This window comes from Ambystoma mexicanum, chromosome 11 (assembly GCF_040938575.1).
Source record: "Ambystoma mexicanum isolate Mex_15411 chromosome 11, UKY_AmexF1_1, whole genome shotgun sequence".
In the NCBI taxonomy this organism is placed as follows: Eukaryota; Metazoa; Chordata; class Amphibia; order Caudata; family Ambystomatidae; genus Ambystoma; species Ambystoma mexicanum.
This window is the reverse complement of record NC_090934.1, coordinates 832,798,870-832,818,857: the sequence shown is the minus strand read 5'-3', so window position 1 is coordinate 832,818,857 and position 19,988 is coordinate 832,798,870. Positions and strand designations below refer to the sequence as shown.

Genomic DNA, 19,988 nt, shown 5'->3' with positions numbered 1-19,988 from the left:
GGCTAAATTATGTTGGCATGCCATTTGTGCTATTTCTCTTTTTTTAGTTTCACAGGTTGCTGTTATCTCTGGGGGTCTGGATAACCTCCACGCAGGCCTGAACCCCCACTGAGGAGACTGACAGGTGTATTAGCCCCCAAAGGCCATAACCTCCCCTCTGCTTCTCCCCTCATGCAATGACCGACATTACCTTACATCTCGGCAGCAGGACCATTCCAAGTGCCCCTTATTGCCAGGCGTGCCCTGTGACAATAAAGAGACGTGTACAGTGTTTTCACACAGCCCAGTGTACCCCTGAGGAGGGCTATGCACATTGGCCACACCATCTTAGGAACCCTTAAAGTAAGTGTCCAGTATGAATTTCAAATCGTAAAGCTTAACAGGTAAGTGTTCAGTGAATCAGAGTCAAACTCAACTGATACACATTTCACACTACATTTAAATAAATACACCCCATCCCCCAGGTGTTAGAGAGAGAGAGAGAGAGAGAGAGTGTGTGCGTGTGCGTGTGCGTGTGCGTGTGCTCGTGTCCGTGTCCGTACAATGAACATTTGTTTTTAAGGTTCCCCAGAATAATACTTGCAGTTCTGAACTTCTTTCAGATCACCTGTTCACATGGTTCTTTGCTCTTGTTCTTCGAGGGCTGGTCTGCGACGTGTGAATTGGCAAAACCTCTCAAACGTAATGGCTGTTTTTGCTCCGCTTTGCAGTTAGTTGTTTGTGCTGCTGGAGATCCGTGGCGTTCGCAGAGAAAGGGGCCATTGGACAAAAGAAGGAACTGCATCACCAGGACCCGGCTGTGAGCAAGATGTCTGCTGTCCATGCATCAGTGTTTATTGGGCTAAAGAAAGCACCCTCTTGTCTGCCAGACCTTCACTCTGAGGAAATCTTTCACTTGACCACTTCAGCAACATTACTAGAGCATATTGGATGTACAATATATGCTCAAAAATACAGCACGTACATGAATATTTGAAACATTTTATTTAAGAAAATGTGTGCACACATTTATTACTGGTATTTAAATAATACTATACCTGAATTGTTTTGTCCTTCCTTTAATTGGTTTTTCTGGACTGTTCAGGCTCTAGACATTAATTTATGTTCACAATGTGGCTATATATCAAATGCTTGGTTATTTTTCTTCACAATGTTCTTATGCGTCAAATGCTTAGCTCGTAATGCCCATCCACCATGCACTAAACAAGCTCTCTGAAAACCTGACTGATGCGGTGGTCATTTTTCTACATGTCAACAATGCATGGCATGCACTTAGCATGTGTGAGCCGCCATTTTATGAAATCTGACTGCGTCAGAGAAGAAATATGTCATACAATATGCAGCAGGCAATCAAACCATCATATAAAAATGTATTTCATGCTAGATTTCTTTTTTCATAACATTGTGCATGCAGTTTTACTGAGAGTACTAGATTTCTTACAAGGTTTTCTGGTGTCTTAATCTGCAAGATATGGTTATATTCAAGTATTCTCCTAAATTTGTACAATACTTTTCAGCTTTAAAATAATACCTTTTTTTCTTGAAGTCATACAGACTTTTTTTCATGAGCTATCTATGATGAGAGTTCGCCACATATGTACATCAATAAAGTACAATATAATCTGAGTCGACAAATGTTATCTAGAACATTTATAACCATAGGGTACCAAGGAAGGGTTCCATATTCACAAGCATGCCAATGGAAACAAACAGAGGGACATGTTGCCCTCGCTATGTACACAATTGCAGTCAATTGAAAGTTCTTGTGATGTTCACATATATAAGCACACATGAAGGCGTAGTCAATATGACCGATGAATGCCCGATCGCACTTCTTAAAAAACCAATATCTTGCAGCTTCTACACAAAAAAGAAGCAATCCATGGCAAATAAATGTACAGATGCATAATGCTTGGAGTCGGGTACGAGAATGTCTATACAAGTCAAGAACTGAGAAAGAAAATATAGAACCTTTTTTTCTTCTTTAAAAATTTCACATTTCGGTTGTTCTTGTATCTACCACATGCAATTCATGCAACACAACCAACGTGTCTTCTACAGTCTATTAGACTTTGGCCATAGGAAAAGCCTTCATCTGGGATACGCTTCTCGATCAAGGGATATTGTCCTCAAAACCTGCTGGAATGAGACGTCTCGTCCGAATGAAGAGTTCTTCTATGTCTACAGAGATCCAGACAGACGCTCGCCAGCCTCCAGTTCCCGTCGCCATCTAAACTTGTCAAGTCACTCTGACTGCCTCTGTTTGCATATATTTAGCAATGACAGGGCTTTCTTTGCAAAGATCTGCGTGTAAAGAACACAAGGAAGACTTCAGCTCCTTCCATCATTTCACAAACAAGTGCATGTTAGTTTTTAAAGAAGTAAAATGGGACATGCAGAGGCAGGCATTTTTGTCTTCAGATATTAGTCATTTCTAAGCAGTCAGACATACTTGAGATCACTTAACATTGTGTGTTAATATTGCTTTCAAAAGATGATATAGGCAACCATGCAAAGATCAATCCAGCTGTGCTTGCTTGCTCAAACTCCTGCAGAGCTCCTACGGCTCAATCTACCCTGAGAAAAATAAATCTTCAATTATTGGCAAGGTTTAGCGCTCACAACAAGATCAACTAATCCATTTCACATGAACCAGGGGATCCACCATAGGTCACATTAGAGGAGGGAATGAGACAAGAGGTGCCATTTAATGATGAATTGCTTCCTTTTCTGTCCAGTACACCAGTAGGGTACAGTACATGGCAGTAGGTATTGCATGCATTGGTCCTCTTTTTGTTTGTATTATGGTTCTATATTTTTATCTAAAATCAAAAGTTGCATCATACACAGGACACTATGGTGGAACGTGAATTCCGCATGTACGTGCAACACAGCAGCGGCCGACTGGGCATACAGCTTAGTAGCCTATTTTGTTCCTCCTGATCCATGCTGCAAAATGAATTGGATGAGAGACCACGAATATCCCATAGGAGGGCTGGGCATGCCGAAGCTTCAGGCATTCCTACCACAGTTCCACTTATGCCAGCTATGCTGTTAAGCCTCCTTCACATTTGGCAACCTTCCCTTAAGAGTTAAAATGCAAAGTAAAGCATTGTACAAACAACATCGAGGTTATATCAATGTAGTCAACAGGATGACAAGTTAAACAGTGCTTTCATGCAGTCACATGCTGTGATTATGGTGGTTGTTGGCAAAGAGTGGGGGCTAGACTACACTGTACATCACCGCCTAGCTTGTCATATCATAACTTGGCAAACTAGCTCAATATTTGGTTGGGAATAAAAACAGGGACATGTTTAAATCAAACATTAGAAACAGAAGCATATTATAAAATATTGGCTGTATAGAGGAATTGGAAGTTCCATGCTTTAGGTGCCAGCTCTGTTAGTGAATCTGTTATGTTTAATCCACTTTCCCCCCTGAGCCCCAGTCTATGCGCATTCAGAGTCATGACTACAATCCTGTGCACAAATTGTGTTTCCTTCAAATCAATCATTTCATTTAAGCCAGAGATGGCTGCCCAATGAGAAAATTAAATTCAACTAAATTTGGATAGGGTGTCTCAAAACATATTATATTGCAATTTGTTATAAGGTTTTGGTCAAGTGTTAGGAAATTAGGGACAGTGATGTCGCACTGCCTTTCAGAGGTTAACTGAGATGCTCATTGATATAGATTTCAGGCACACTGAGCAGAGTGAAGCACCGAGCTTTGACATATCGTCTGTTGTCATATTAATGCTGTCCTCAGTTGTGGGGTATGCAGTCAAACATGCAGCTAGGTTCCAATCCTACACATGCACACAGGCGTACTTGAGGAAGATGGCGCACAGTCGCGCGCAATGAAATCGGGTCCATAATGCTTGAAGACGTGGTTCAGATGAGTCTACCATATGCTGACATTTATCGCTATTTAGCCAAAGTGGTTCTTCTGTTTTCCCTGCGCTGCGCATGGTTCCCGGGGCTGTGGATTGAAGAAAGGTACATCCTTCCTACCAAAAGATGTACCTTTCATAAGAGCCAAAGGGATTTCTAGGCAACCGGAAGCACACTTTGGCTGAGTGAACAAGTTCTCTATTGCCCAATGAAGGAACACCACCCCTAGATGAAGGCTGCAGGATATCATGTATACTATATTAGGGCAGTTTTGCAGTCCAAACTATGAATTGCATACAGTATACTTAAACTAGTGTTCCTTCTATAGAGTTGGCTGCCCATTAAAACAGGCTCACGAACACGCCAAAAACATGCCATCTGCCATAAACTCAAGTTTATGCTTAAATTTCATGTGTAGCATACACTCCCTACAATGGACTTTGAATCTGCTCACATCTTATTTTGTTAATGAACAGTTGCTTATGGAGACGCTGTACATGTATATTGATTATGGACTACTCAAGTATAAATTAATATGTACGCTGTTGGTCATTAGGAGCCATCAGGGCATGTCTATATCTACCTAGGAACATAAACACAGTCGTTGGAACAGGTTGGAAAACGTGATGGAATGATAACACAAGTCACATGAGTTTGTCAGCATATTCCAAGCTACGGAGATGAGGATGTTTGGAAGCTGTGTACCAGGCAGCACTCCAATGGATCTATAATGGCAGTATAGGCTTGATGAAATTAAAATGAGGCCCATACATTTCTGTTTGCATGAGAAATGTACATTACCATACCTATTGCAGTCCCTGCTTTGTGCAATGAGCTCAACACAAAAAGACATTTTGAGAAGCAGACAATTAGACATGAACAAATACAATGTATTAGACAAAGCTCTGGTCCTAAAGAAGCTTACATATTACACCAGACGTCAAGTGCCCTTGTTGAAGTAATTATACTCTATGGATGTGCTAAAATAGACACATTTTCAGGTGTGTAATACTTAAAACATTCTAAAGCATGCATGGCTAAATCTTACTGGACCGCTCCATAGAGGACCACAGTGCACACAGTAACAAGATAATATGTAAGTCTTTCTTTTGTTTTAATGATCTACTTTTGAAGACGTACATTAAAAACACAAAAGGAATACCTCTACGTAGTGTTTTACCACATGGACTACTTCAAGTGGCTCTTTGTCTCTTAAATTGTTAACACATCACTGTCTATGCGGTTATAAGACCTGGTCTACATACCCTTTCTTATTCCTCCATCTGGCGGGCATGGGTACTCCCTGGGTGGTAGGAGGAAGCATGGTCCATCTCTCTTCCGAATGCTAGAGTTGGTAAAGGACAGGGCCTCGTCAGGCGATAGTGCCTGGTCTATGTGGGGGCAGTCTTCGTTTGCCAGCGCCGCCTTTGCCATCTCGCCATTCAGTTTCCAAGCTTCAAACATACAAGCAAAAGGCCATTGAAACATGTTGTTTACTGCAGGCACATAGTTGTATGCTTAGAGTTCATAAGTAACTTTACCAAGATTACGTTCTGACAAAAGGTAACACATTCCTTCCAATCACAGATTAGAATTTGCCTGGTTTAAAAAGAGAAAACTTCTGATACGCCAAAGTCTGGAAATGTTGCTACATTGTAAGACAGCCTCCATGAAAGCAACTTTTTTTTAGTTATTTTGTTTTTAAAAGAGAAATAGCATTCTCAAATTCATGATCTATATTAATTCCAAAACGTATGATTTAGAGTTTATGGTGTACATATGTGAACGAAGGCCTGCAATTAAAAGGTGCATGCTTTTGAAAAGGATTGTGGCACAATAAAAGATATTATGATGGAGCACCTTTTAGACAAACATCTCATTTAGCAAACCCAAGAGGTGTTGGTTCGAAGATTTTGAATCAATCATAACGATGGGCTCAGTTCTGGGCAACCCTCCAGTCCATCGTTTTTCAGCCTGCCATGCCACTACAGAAGGGGAGAGACCATCTGCATCTCATCAATCTTATCAAAAGACACAGACTCCCCTGCTACAACTACTCAGACGACACACACATCATCTATAAAATCAACACTACTGGCGAACCAGACCAAGCCCTTATCAACTGTCTCACAGAAATAAATGAATTGAGGAGCACCAACAGCCTTAAACTCAACCCAGACAAAACAGAGACCATGTTCATACCTAAAAACCTGTTGAACCAACATCACATGTCATGGCCTTCAGAAATGGAAATTTGACAGGAATCTTCCAAAGTACTTAATGACCTTGGAATATTAATGCACTACGACTCAAGAAACACACAAACCACAAGTCAACACAGTAGTAAAGAAGTGCTTCTTCCACCCACGCGCAATCAAGTGTATAGTACCTTTCCTCACCTTCCGACACAGAACACTCGCCGGCATTTCGATAATAGACTATGATCCAAGTTATCCTTCGGTATCTTTCTCAGTGCGCCAGCTTATTACAAAAATGCTGGTATCACAGGGTGAACAAGTTTCACTCCATCCCTAATGTTGCCTATCTTGTATTATATCCTTTTAGAGTTGTCCAAATACCACAATTACACAAATATTTATTCTTGTATATGTAGTTTATTTAGTCAGTTTAGTTTCATCAAGTGTCACTGTATTCCATTTCTCTCAAACGTTGCAATTGTTTCTCTCTTTCATGAAGTGTCACTGTATTCATTTCTCTCAAACACTATACATTTCTCTCAACACGTGTTTCCCCGATGTTCGATAGTGGATCATCAGGAGAGAATCCTGTTGCTAAAGCTCCTTCTTCTTGTACAGAGTTTTAGTTTTTGATTATTGGTGCCCCACTATTTGAGCAAAAGTAGGCAAAAGCCAGCTTTAATAGGTGAGAGCGGATCCGCTTGTCCCCCTAAATTGTACCGTCGATCCACGATACTGTATAATCAAAAACTGAAACTCTGTACAAGAAGAAGAAGAATTAGCAACAGGACAAACAAAACACACTGATTTCTCTACCATAGCACACACTTGAAATCACTGCAATCTGCACACATTCTTCAACACCCAATTTACCCCAACAAACCACATGAAACTAAACCACAGACACTCACACACCGAAACAGCACCAAACCCAAATCAACTAAAAGCAAACCCAACACACAGTGGCCGTTTTGTCTCGAACTGAAGCTACCAACAGCACAGCAAAGCTCTCCTGCACGCTCCTTCTCCATCCCACTCCTTTTCAGATCCGCCAGGGTGCCTGCAGACTATGAAAACGGCACCGGCTGTGGTATAAATAACAATAACATAACATGTCCTTCCTCAGTATTCTTGAGACTGCCCGCTGTTCGTTATGCTCATGCTGCCCTTTTCACCTCCTCGAGCCATGTCTTTCCGTTTCTTCTCTTAAATATGCATGCAGAGACATCATGATTACTTCCAAGTTCCGGTTTTGTGTATTAGATTCTTCACTTTTCCCATCGTAAATAAAATGTTCCTGTCTTTCAGCAAAGTGTTAAGATATTTGTTGTTGCACTGGAGGCATGTGTAGGAACAGCAGGCAACGTGAAGTTGATAATTGTATGGCCACCCATTAATACCTCGGAAATGCGGGGTCCCTTAGACCGTCCATTATTGTGTATCATTGCCAACAAGGTGAAATTGACAGGGATGGACTTTGACCATGTTGGGAATGTATCTGGTAGTGAAGTCTGTCACATTGTAGTGAATATGGCCCTTCAAACTAGTATTCATATTTTAGTATTCTTTACTAATCCAACATATTTATTTAACATACTAGTCAATTAGTTTATCTCCCCAAATTAATTTGTGACCTTTACCCATAGCCTAGTACTGCTCTCTCACCTTGTTCCTCCCTACCCATAAGAACTTATTATAGCAATAACACCTGATACAGTGGGCCGGATCGGGTGGTAATGGCCTGGGGCCCAAGCTATAGCACCCAAGCTATAGCGCCCATGCTTTAACGATGGGCCCTGGCAAAGTTACCTCCCAATCCTGGATCGAGTGTTATTGCTAATAGCACTCAGGGTTTTAAATCTGGAAACCCTGAGTGCTAACAGCAATGTATTTTGTTTGAATTAATTCAAACAAAATACTTAAGATGGTCGCTTTGGAGCTGGAAGGTGGGGCTCCATGGTGGCCGGCAGGGACACAGAGCAGCAGCAGTGGCGGCCACCACCGAACAAATAAAAAAAGTTGGGTTGCTGGGTGGTAAGGGGCTCGAGAGGATGGTGGAGGGGAGATGGCGCCAGGAAAGGAAGCAGCGATCAGGCTGCTCGGAACGTGGGCTGAGATTGTGGGATTCAGCCAACGATTTGAGCAACCTGATTGGTTGGCTGCCTCACCCTGGCTGCTAATTTACCTATTAGCAGCCAGGGCTGTATCACTATTAATTTTATGGATAGTCATGGAATTCCCTGCTGCCTTCTCTCTGGGTTTGTGAATGTGGGATGGGGCGTTGTTTCCACAATGCTTGTGCGTGAACTGTTACTTTCTTCTAGCTGTACCCACTCCCACTGCAAAGGTATTGAACAACTAAGTTGGCACAGGCATCCATTATCATTGACATTTAGATCACATGTCTTTCTTCACAGATAAAGTGGAGAAAATTACTTTTGCATCCCACTATTTCTCAGTTAATGCACTATCATCAAGTGCTCCGTTCAAGTCAATGTTAGATCCAGTAACAAACAATCCAGCTAGATCCTCTGTTAAAGGATCCACAACATTAAAATGAAAGTCGCCTACCATGGACAGAATCCTACCAAGTCGCGATCTGTTCAAAGACCTTGCACTTTGATAGTTGTCTTAAAGCCAGTAGACATTGAGGATATACTGGATTTATCAAAGATATCTAAGGTTGAGTGCGGCTCGATGATAAGGATCTTGAAAGAAATTCTAAATGCAAGTCACTTGTTTAGTGCCAGTGATGACTTGACAGAGCTTTTTGCCATTTTGTGGCTTGAGATATACATTATATGTACCATCTACAACCACTTTTAAATATTCTTGGAAATACTCAAGTAAGAGTATTTTTCTCGCTATCTCCATCTGATAAACCGATACTGGGAAAAAAAACTCATAAAATCGAAGCACACATTCTACAACACCCAACTTACCCCAACAAAAAACATGAAACTAAACCACAGACACCCACACACCGAAACAGCACCAAACCCCACATCAACTAAAAGCAAACCCAACACACAGTGGCCGTTTTTTCTCGAACTGAAGCTACCAACAGCAGAGCAAAGCTCTCCTGCACGCGCCTTCTCCATCCCACTACTTTTCAGATCCGCCATGGTGCCTGCAGACCATGAAAACGGCACCGGCCGTGCTATAAATAACAATAACATAACATGTCCTTCCTCAGTATGATTGAGACTGCCCGCTGTTCGTTATGCTCATGCTGTCCTTTTCACCTCCTCGAGCCATGTCTTTCCATTTCTTCTCTTAAATATGTATGCAGAGACATCATGATTCCTTCCAGGTTCCTGTTTTGTGTATTAGATTCTTCACTTTTTCCATCGTAAATAAAATGTCCCTGTCTTTCAGGAAAGTGTTAAGATATTTGTTTTTGCACTGGAGGCATGTGTAGGAACAGCAGGCAACGTGAAGTTGATAATTGTATGGCCACCCATTAATACCTCGGAAATGCGGGGTCCCTTAGACCGTCCGTTATTGTGTATCATTGCCAACAAGGTGAAATTTGCAGGGATGGACTTTGACCATGTTGGGAATGTATCTGGTAGTGGAGTCTGTCACATTGTAGTGAATATGGCCCTTCAAACTAGTATTAATATTTTAGTATTCCTTACTAAAACAACATATTTATTTAACATATTAGTCAATTAGTTTATCTCCCCAAATTATTTTGTGACCATTACCCATAGCCTAGTACTGCTTTCTCACCTTGTTCCTCCCTACCCATAAGAACTTATTATAGCAATAACACTTGATACAGTGGGCTGGATCGGGTGGTAATGGCCTGGGGCCCAAGCTTTAGCGCCCAAGCTATAGCGCCCAGGCTTTATCGATGGGCCCTGGCTATGTTACCTCCCAATCCTGGATCGAGTGTTATTGCTAATAGCACTCAGGGTTTTAAATCTGGAAACCTTGAGTGCTAACAGCAATGTATTTTGTTTGATTGAATTCAAACAAAATTCTTAAGATGGTCGCTTTGGAGCTGGAAGGTGGGGCTCCATGGCGGCCGGCAGGGACACAGAGCAGCAGCAGTGGCGGCCACCACCGAACGAATAAAAAAAGTGGGGTTGCTGGGTGGTAAGGGACTCGAGAGGATGGTGGAGGGGAGAGGGCCGGGAAGAGTAGCAGCCCTCAGGCTGCTCGGTACGTGGGCTGAGATTGTGGGATTCATCCAACGATTTGAGCAACCTGATTGGTTGGCTGCCTCACCCTGGCTGCTAATTTACCTATTAGCAGCCAGGGTTGTATCACTATTAATTTTATGGATAGTCATGGAATTCCCTGCTGTCTTCTCTCTGGGTTTGTGAATGTGGGATAGGGGCGTTGTTTCCACAATGCTTGTGCATGAACTGTTACTTTCTTCTAGCTGTACCCACTCCCACTGCAAAGGTATTGAACAACTAAGTTGGCACAGGCATCCATTATCATTGACATTTAGATCACATGTCTTTCTTCACAGATAAAGTGGAGAAAATTACTTTTGCATCCCACTATTTCTCAGTTAATGCACTATCATCAAGTGCTCCGTTCAAGTCAATGTTAGATCCAGTAACAAACAATCCAGCTAGATCCTCTGTTAAAGGATCCACAACATTAAAATGAAAGTCGCCTACCATGGACAGAATCCTACCAAGTCGCGATCTGTTCAAAGACCTTGCACTTTGATAGTTGTCTTAAAGCCAGTAGACATTGAGGATATACTGGATTTATCAAAGATATCTAAGGTTGAGTGCGGCTCGATGATAAGGATCTTGAAAGAAATTCTAAATGCAAGTCACTTGTTTAGTGCCAGTGATGACTTGACAGAGCTTTTTGCCATTTTGTGGCTTGAGATATACATTATATGTACCATCTACAACCACTTTTAAATATTCTTGGAAATACTCAAGTAAGAGTATTTTTCTCGCTATCTCCATCTGATAAACCAATACTGGGAAAAAAACTCATAAAATCGAAGCACACGCTCTACAACACCCAACTTACCCCAACAAAAAACATGAAACTAAACCACAGACACCCACACACCGAAACAGCACCAAAACCCACATCAACTAAAAGCAAACCCAACACACAGTGGCCGTTTTTTCTCGAACTGAAGCTACCCACAGCACAGCAAAGCTCTCCTGCACGCTCCTTCTCCATCCCACTACTTTTCAGATCCGCCATGGTGCCTGCAGACCATGAAAACGGCACCGGCCGTGGTATAAATAACAATGGGCCTCATTACGACCCTGGCGCTAAGGGGTCTGCGCCAGCGTTAGCTGCGCGGACCCCTTACCGCCAACTACGAGTTCCTGGAGCGCCATGGTCATTTTTCCGCCCGCTTTTTGCGGGCGGAAAAATCCATGCCGCTCTGGGACCTTGGTGTTAATTACGCCACCGTATTTTACGGTGGCGTAATTAACTCCTTCCCCACTCCCATTGAGCCCTATGGGGCCGAAATGGGAATGGGGAAGGGTAAATGGGTCAATGGGGACTTACCGCCCCGCCGACCTCGGAATGGGGCGGTAAGTCCGCCATCCGCCATGGCGTAAAGGGACTTTGCGCCATGGCCGGAAAGTCCGTCGATGGCGGAAAAAATCCGCCAGGGTCGTAATGAGGGCCAATAACATAACATGTCCTTCCTCAGTATGATTGAGACTGCCCGCTGTTCGTTATGCTCATGCTGTCCTTTTCACCTCCTCGAGCCATGTCTTTCCATTTCTTCTCTTAAATATGTATGCAGAGACATCATGATTCCTTCCAGGTTCCTGTTTTGTGTATTAGATTCTTCACTTTTTCCATCGTAAATAAAATGTCCCTGTCTTTCAGGAAAGTGTTAAGATATTTGTTTTTGCACTGGAGGCATGTGTAGGAACAGCAGGCAACGTGAAGTTGATAATTGTATGGCCACCCATTAATACCTCGGAAATGCGGGGTCCCTTAGACCGTCCGTTATTGTGTATCATTGCCAACAAGGTGAAATTTGCAGGGATGGACTTTGACCATGTTGGGAATGTATCTGGTAGTGGAGTCTGTCACATTGTAGTGAATATGGCCCTTCAAACTAGTATTAATATTTTAGTATTCCTTACTAAAACAACATATTTATTTAACATATTAGTCAATTAGTTTATCTCCCCAAATTATTTTGTGACCATTACCCATAGCCTAGTACTGCTTTCTCACCTTGTTCCTCCCTACCCATATGAACTTATTATAGCAATAACACCTGAAACAGTGGGCTGGATCGGGTGGTAATGGCCTGGGGCCCAAGCTTTAGCGCCCAAGCTATAGCGCCCAGGCTTTATCGATGGGCCCTGGCGATGTTACCTCCAAATCCTGGATCGAGTGTTATTGCTAATAGCACTCAGGGTTTTAAATCTGGAAACCTTGAGTGCTAACAGCAATGTATTTTGTTTGATTGAATTCAAACAAAATTCTTAAGATGATCGCTTTGGAGCTGGAAGGTGGGGCTCCATGGCGGCCGGCAGGGACACAGAGCAGCAGCAGTGGCGGCCACCATTGAACGAATAAAAAAAGTGGGGTTGCTGGGTGGTAAGGGACTGGAGAGGATGGTGGAGGGGAGAGGGCCGGGAAGAGTAGCAGCCCTCAGGCTGCTCGGTACGTGGGCTGAGATTGTGGGATTCAGCCAACGATTTGAGCAACCTGATTGGTTGGCTGCCTCGCCCTGGCTGCTAATTTACCTATTAGCAGCCAGGGTTGTATCACTATTAATTTTATGGATAGTCATGGAATTCCCTGCTGTCTTCTCTCTGGGTTTGTGAATGTGGGATAGGGGCGTTGTTTCCACAATGCTTGTGCATGAACTGTTACTTTCTTCTAGCTGTACCCACTCCCACTTCAAAGGTATTGAACAACTAAGTTGGCACAGGCATCCATTATCATTGACATTTAGATCACATGTCTTTCTTCACAGATAAAGTGGAGAAAATTACTTTTGCATCCCACTATTTCTCAGTTAATGCAATATCATCAAGTGCTCCGTTCAAGTCAATGTTAGATCCAGTAACAAACAATCCAGCTAGATCCTCTGGTAAAGGATCCACAACATTAAAATGAAAGTCGCCTACCATGGACAGAATCCTACCAAGTGGCGATCTGTTCCAAGACCTTGCACTTTGATAGTTGTCTTAAAGCCAGTAGACATTGAGGATATACTGGATTTATCAAGGATATCTAAGATTGAGTGCGGCTCGATGATAAGGATCTTGAAAGAAATTCTAAATGCAAGGCACTTGTTTAGTGCCAGTGATGACTTGACAGAGCTTTTTGCCATTTTGTGGCTTGAGATATACATTATATGTACCATCTACAACAACTTTTAAATATTCTTGGAAATGCTCAAGTAAGAGTATTTTTCTCGCTATCTCTATTTGATAAACCGATACTGGAAAAGAAAAATGAAGCACTGGTCATAAACTGCTTCGAAATGTAAGGCGCCAACATGGTATTTTGACTGATGTACAGGATTACTGCTTCCAAGATTAAGACAAGCAATCCACACACACATAATATTATATAATAGGTCATTTATAATGCGTCTGTATACAAGTGTTTCTAGGTGCGGCAAAGACACGAAAGGGGGGACAGAGGAGGACAAAACAACGATCTTACTAGGCCTTGTGTCATTCAGATCGTGCAAGTGCGGGGGGGAAGAAGTGCCAGGGGGAAGGGGGAGGAGAGTGGAAGTAGATTGTAAGTGCTTCAATTGGTGGCTCATAAGTGCAGAGAGTCAAGGGACTGTAGTGTTTCAGATACACTCCCTTAAGTGGTTGGGAGGCCCGGAGGCAGTGCAAGGGCAACTGGTCGTGCACAAACCTGGTCCCGTCAGTTCATTGGGTGGCCAGGTAACCATAGTGTGCAGCAGACAGGGACATCAGCAAGGGAATGCGAGAGAGAAAGCAAAAAAGAAGGTCTTGAGTTGCTTCCGGAACCTTAGATGGTCCTGCTCAAGTGTGAGAGAGGCAGGTCAGCTGTTCCAGAGGGAGGCCCCAGACAAAGAGAGATATCCACCTCCCACTCTCTACCTGGAGAAGCGTCTAACCCTCAGAGAGTTGGACGTGGATGAGCAGAGGGCTCGAGAAGGAAGATGTTTAGGAAAAGAAAGTTGCATGTATTGTGTGGTCCCCGTCCCCAGAAAGCCTTTTGGACAATGCAGAGGGTCTTGAACTTGATCCTTGCAGCCACAGGGAGCCAGTGGGGAGATTTCAGGGCTGGAGAGATACGATACCCTGGGCTTCAGGCAAAGGACAAGTCTCGCAGTCCTGTTCTGGACGAGTTGTAAAGGGCGAATAGTAGAGGCAGGCAGATTTAGAAATAAGTTGTTGCAGTAGTCCAGCCTAGAGTGGACCAGGTGTCTGGAGACAGTGAGCTTTTGGCAGTAAGTGAGAAAAGGAAGAATACCTCTGAGGAGGTGGAGACATTCGGCCTCATTACGAGTCAGCCGGTGCAGAAATAACGATGGCGGTAAACCCGCTGTCACCGTTGTTTCCAGACCGGCCGATCTCGAGTTCTGCCGGCGGGAGGTGTCACTCTTGCCAGGTCTGACCTGGCGGGTTTAACACCACCCGCCTGCAGGCAGACGTGGAAACACCGGCACCATTACAGCATGTTGCCGGTGTTTCCACTTTCCGCATTCCCATGGAGTCCGATGGGACTCCATGGGAATGGGGTTTAACAGAATTCTGCCTCCGGAATTACCGGGTCACCGGGGTTGTAATGCCCCGGTCATTCCGGCAATCACCGAGGCGGAATGATAATACGAGTCCGGCGGTAACCTGCTGGAATTTCCGGCACGGTTACCGCCGGACTTGTAATGAGGCCCATTGTTTTGTTTCCAGACAAGCCCATAGAAACCATACAAAAAGATAATACACAACATTTTAAAATCAGGATCATGAAAACAATTTAATTACCACATAAATAATTCATGTGTACCTTAATAGTTTGCCATATTTGATATAAATAATTAATTGCAGTAGCAACTTCAAATCATCGGCAACATAGATAATAAATAATGCTATTAAGTGGGCCAAATGAGGAGACATATAAATTAACTTGACCAATCATGAAAAACATAAGAGTTCTCTTCAAAAACCATGGAAGACCAACACCTAACTATTCTCCATGCCCTTAGCAGGAACCTTGAGTTCCCCTTCAGAGAAGCAGTATCTGAACTCAAATAACAAAATGATACTATGTTATTGTTCCTAAACAAGGGAAAGAGCCAGATCCCTTTGATTGATGCATAGCGAGAGCTGAATATGAGAACATGACACATTTTCTCACACAGAGACAACACGTAAGTTTGTTTTCACAATCCATTGACCATTCGCTTGCGTAATCAGCTAGCGGTAAGATTCCTAAGCAGAGTTTCAAAAAAGCCTTTTACCACTAAAATCCTTGGCTTTCTCAATGTACGATTATGTTGTCCTTTTTAAATGTTTCGAGATTTTTCTATTTGGGGTAATTGTTGCGATTTTGGACATATAGTGCAATTCTTGAAACGCTAATCCGTTTTCTTTTTTGAAGGGCAACAGTCCCCTATTGGGAAAAAGTACATGGTTCCATAATTCAGGGGTACCTATTTCAAAAGCCATTTTTCTAATATGTTTAAGCTAGGGTAATAGTGATGAGCCTTGTTGGCTCAGAACATCGCTCATAGCTATGCAAAAACAAGATAAATGTTGATCGGCCCAAATCCAAGCGAGCATAGATAGTAATGACTTAAATTTGATTTCATAGACGATATCACTCAGCTCCAATTAAAGAGGAAGGCTATGCATAATAATTGGCAACTTAATAACAATGTAATCATTTTACTTTCTTGCAACTTAACATTGTTATTGTGGCCAAAAGTGTCTACGCCATATAAAGAGGCCACCTGCAATTGTGCATGGTAGACCCCTAATGTCGGCCAGTTGCCTGCCTCCAAATCATTAAGAGTTTGGCGTTAGAGCATCACCTACCTGGCCAGATTTAGCCCACTTTTTTGAACTTGCTCATCCCATGTTACCTTGCAACTAATCTGTACCGCCATATAATTGTAATAGGTTATTTATTCCACAAGAGTACCTCAAAGATGTCATTGTGGTCCCTTCAACCTCTTAGTGGACCACACAGTGTTCTTTGTTACTATTACATTGATTGCTAGGCCCAACTCGTTACAAGTATCATTAAAGATCCCAAAACCATGTTGTGGGGCCTTGGAGGTCTTGCTGATTAAGGTGGAATCATCCGCAAACAGCAAGGTCTCCATTGTTCTTCCAGCCAGCACTGGTTTACCCATTTTAACCTCCCATAATTCATTTGCAATCTTATTTATATACAAAGTAAACAAAAGAGGTGCCAGAATGCAACCTTCTCCAATCCCCCTTGGAACTGTAAATGGGCTTGTGCCTTCACCTCCAGGTGGAGTTACACTGCTGCATAATAATCGCAATATAAATTGCCAATAGAAGTAAGTTTGATTGTTGGCACAACCATGTTGGTTAGTGGGCACCATAATTCTGAGTGAGGTACAGCATCAAATGCTGCACGCAAGTCGACACATAGTAAATAAAGAGGTTGCCTTTGCAGTGCATGAAGAGTTGGAAAACCTGATCAATAATGCTCACTCCTCTGAACCTTGCTTGGAGGTCAGTTAGAATCTGCCGCTTTTGTGACAAGCAGTCAATTCTCCCCAGTGAAACCTTCCCATATATTTTGCCACTAGCATCCAATAGCAAAATTGGACTATAAAGCGATGGATAACTCTTATCACCTTTCATATCACCTTATGTATGAGTATACTCTCTTCTTCTTTCCAACTGCTTGGAATGGAGTCATTTTATGTCATACTATTAAAAGATATGAAAAAGAAACGGATACATATATCAGGCATTGAACAGATCATTTGGAATTGTGTGGATTCTGGGAGCCTAATTGCTTTTCTGTAGGGATATAGCTTGGCCAATTTCATTCATGGAAATATCAAGTGGTGAATGTATTGTGCCGCGTGCATTTGCAAAAGTGCATTTGCTTAAGTGTTTTTGTGACTGCTGTCTCACTGTGGATTGCTGCCGGTATATGCCAAGATTCAAGTATCCAGTGCTGCCCCACCATCGCCTTCAGTGAATGAACCACCTGACCGCTGCTCGCTGTGCATTCTTCAATAGGAGCAAGCGGTACAGTCTGTTGAACTTTGAAACTGTGGCACTTTGAAACTCCAATAGGAGCCCCCATAGAGACTCACCTAGCAATCATTCTTATTGCGTTTGTTTTCTCCTTTGTTTTTAGCACTCATCCCGCCTGTTTACCCAGAACTCCATATAAACAAAATGCACGCGCATTTGCGCACGCGCATTTGCAAAAGTGCATTTGCTTAAGTGTTTTTGCAACTGCTGTCTCGCTGTATAGCTGGCGAACGGGGGTCTGGACAAGCAGGTTAAGTTTGTGATTGGGTATTTTATTTTATTTTTCCTTATTTTTCTTTTTGTCTTGTTTCTTTGATTTGTCTTATATTCTTAATTTTGGTTAAATTAATTAGGTGAACTTTATAATAGGAACCATGTCAGTTTCTAGCTGTTCATTAAAAGCGGGAATGCCCCCGAATACCGAATTTGAAAAAAGTATATCCACAAATTCCTACAATCATTTGAAAACACCAGTTGTAGGCATTCATAAATTGCGTGGGCCAAGTAAAAAACATCAAAGGGCGATCTCCTTATCAACTGATATAAGGTTTTTTTGTCGCCCGGATTCGCAACAGACCTAATTTAATTCTAGATTACCAAATGCAAAAATCAATCCAACGATTGTAGATTCCTTGGAAAGCATTCCATTTGTCACAACGGCATGCCCATGACTCTCTAATATGTCTTCAGTGTTGAATGAAGCATGCTCATATCCAACAGTCGAGATATCTGATTCCATTTTAGAAAATGCCTGTCAGCATGGTAAAACTTTGTCCACACAACCTCAAATGTGCCCCAATGACCTCTTCAATCCATCCACGCAGCTAGTGCGACGTTATTAAAATCTCCTCCCACCTGCTCGGTTGAATTGCAACACGCTTTATATGCAGCATATGACAAATGAACTGTAGCAGGTGAGATACATGACAAGGCTTTAGCATTCATGAATATTACAAGTTCCAGAAGTCCTGAACCTTCTAAAGTTCAATATATTTGCTCTAATACCACAGACCTTATCCAATTACAGGAAGGTTTCAATTCATCCTCTCCAAATTTATTGAATAATGAAGTACCACCAGTGGAAAGCCCAGAAAAAATTACATCTGTGCATGAATTATCTAAATCCCCAATTTTATTTGAAAAAACTGATAACCAATCATTTAATAACTCATTGTCCTTCATAGCTCCAACTCCAAGAAGATCTAGATTCAGTGATGCGCCCGGCGACCAACAGTTTCAGTTGCATGACTGTCAATCTCAGCACTTCCCCTTCCCTGAAGCTCCGGCGCTTAATAACACGCTATGCGCCTGAACACAGCTTTATTAACAATTGCCAAATTATATGAGACTCTAGACTTGAAAATCGCGAGGCAAACAGAATTGCTACTCAATGTCATGTCTGATAATGCACAAACAAAAGCTATATGTCAACAACAAAAGTTATTGTTGACTTCTTCGACAACATATGCGGCTGAGAAACCTATGCCTGTTAAAAATGTCAAGATACTATTTGATCAAGAGACAAGTAAAATAAATGTGAATGTTGAATGTACCAAACAAAAAACTTCTGGAGCGGAGGTAGTCCTTGAGGTTATTACTCCTGTGATATGTGATGTGGGCGAAACTTCCGATGTCTCAAGTTCGATTGAGCCAGAGATAATAGCACCTGAAATAACCCTTCCTAACCTCATAGTTGATCTAGAGCAACAAAAAAATCCTTTCAATATTTTTGCAAAGAAACAATCCACTCAAGCAAAAGTGGTAAAAACATCAAGAGACACGAAGAGGAAAGGGTTGATTGAGAAACCAACCCTATTCAGAGCTCAAAGATTGAAAAAGAGACGTTTTGTTAAAATGTTGTCATCTGGTTCTGATAATATGATAACTGAACCTGTGATACCTAACTCACAAGTGCTCCAGGCTGCAGGTTCGAAAAATATAATTAACCAGATGCCTCTAGATTATCAACCTCTAAGTGATATTGTAGCCCTAGTAGGCAAAGATAATACTCAGGATGGCTCCATGATTTTACCAAACAATACTTTGTTTCCAACTATTGACCCTAAATTTTCAAAAGAACTAGAAATAACCAGTGTTCAAGTATTAAGAGAAGAAATTCGCAATTCAATTGGGCAATACATTGAAGAATTTCGAAAATCAAATGATAAAAATGTTGATTCAACTTTACACATACCTCAGACATTATATATGCCAATTTTGAAGGGTCCCTTGTGCCTTCGGCGAGATGAGAACCAAACCCAAAAGGCCACTGAACCAGCTAAATTAACCCGACGGCCAAGTGTGGCTCAAATGTTTATACAATCAGCCCACGCAGACTCTAAATCAAATATTCAGTCGAATAACCTTAATCCGTAATATAAGAACTATTACCAATTGATAATAAGTTGTGATCAACCATGTGCTCAATACGATCTAAACTGAAGTTGTATATTGAATATTTTTCGAGATATTCCACATCTGGCTGACTTGTCCTCAAATGATATTGAATTAGTAGAATTTACAGATGACAAGGACCTAACTGAAGCTAGATTATTCATAAAATGTATTATTGATAATTCTTTATGGCAAGCGAGAGTGGCCTTGTACAATTTGTGTTTCAGCCTCTCCGATGACACGATTTCTCATGACTCGAATAATTGCCAATACTCTGCTCCATTAATGAGAACATA

At 42.0% G+C, this 19,988-nt stretch overlaps 1 protein-coding gene across 2 annotated transcripts in view; it reads right to left on the bottom strand.

Moving 5' to 3' along the window:
- Positions 1 to 967: 967 nt before the first annotated feature.
- The window catches only part of KCNC1 (potassium voltage-gated channel subfamily C member 1), a 434,810-nt gene continuing 415,789 nt past the window's right edge, over positions 968 to 19,988 (bottom strand). The window contains exons 3-4 of one of the 2 annotated variants that reach the window (XM_069623781.1): positions 5,162 to 5,350; positions 968 to 2,304 (exon numbers count right to left, since the gene is read on the bottom strand). In XM_069623781.1, coding sequence (XP_069479882.1) covers positions 2,240 to 2,304; positions 5,162 to 5,350 — 254 coding nt within the window. In that variant the 3' untranslated portion in view covers positions 968 to 2,239. Of the gene's footprint in view, positions 2,305 to 5,161; positions 5,351 to 19,988 lie in introns of those variants that run through there. The other variant, XM_069623782.1, reaches the window with a different exon arrangement.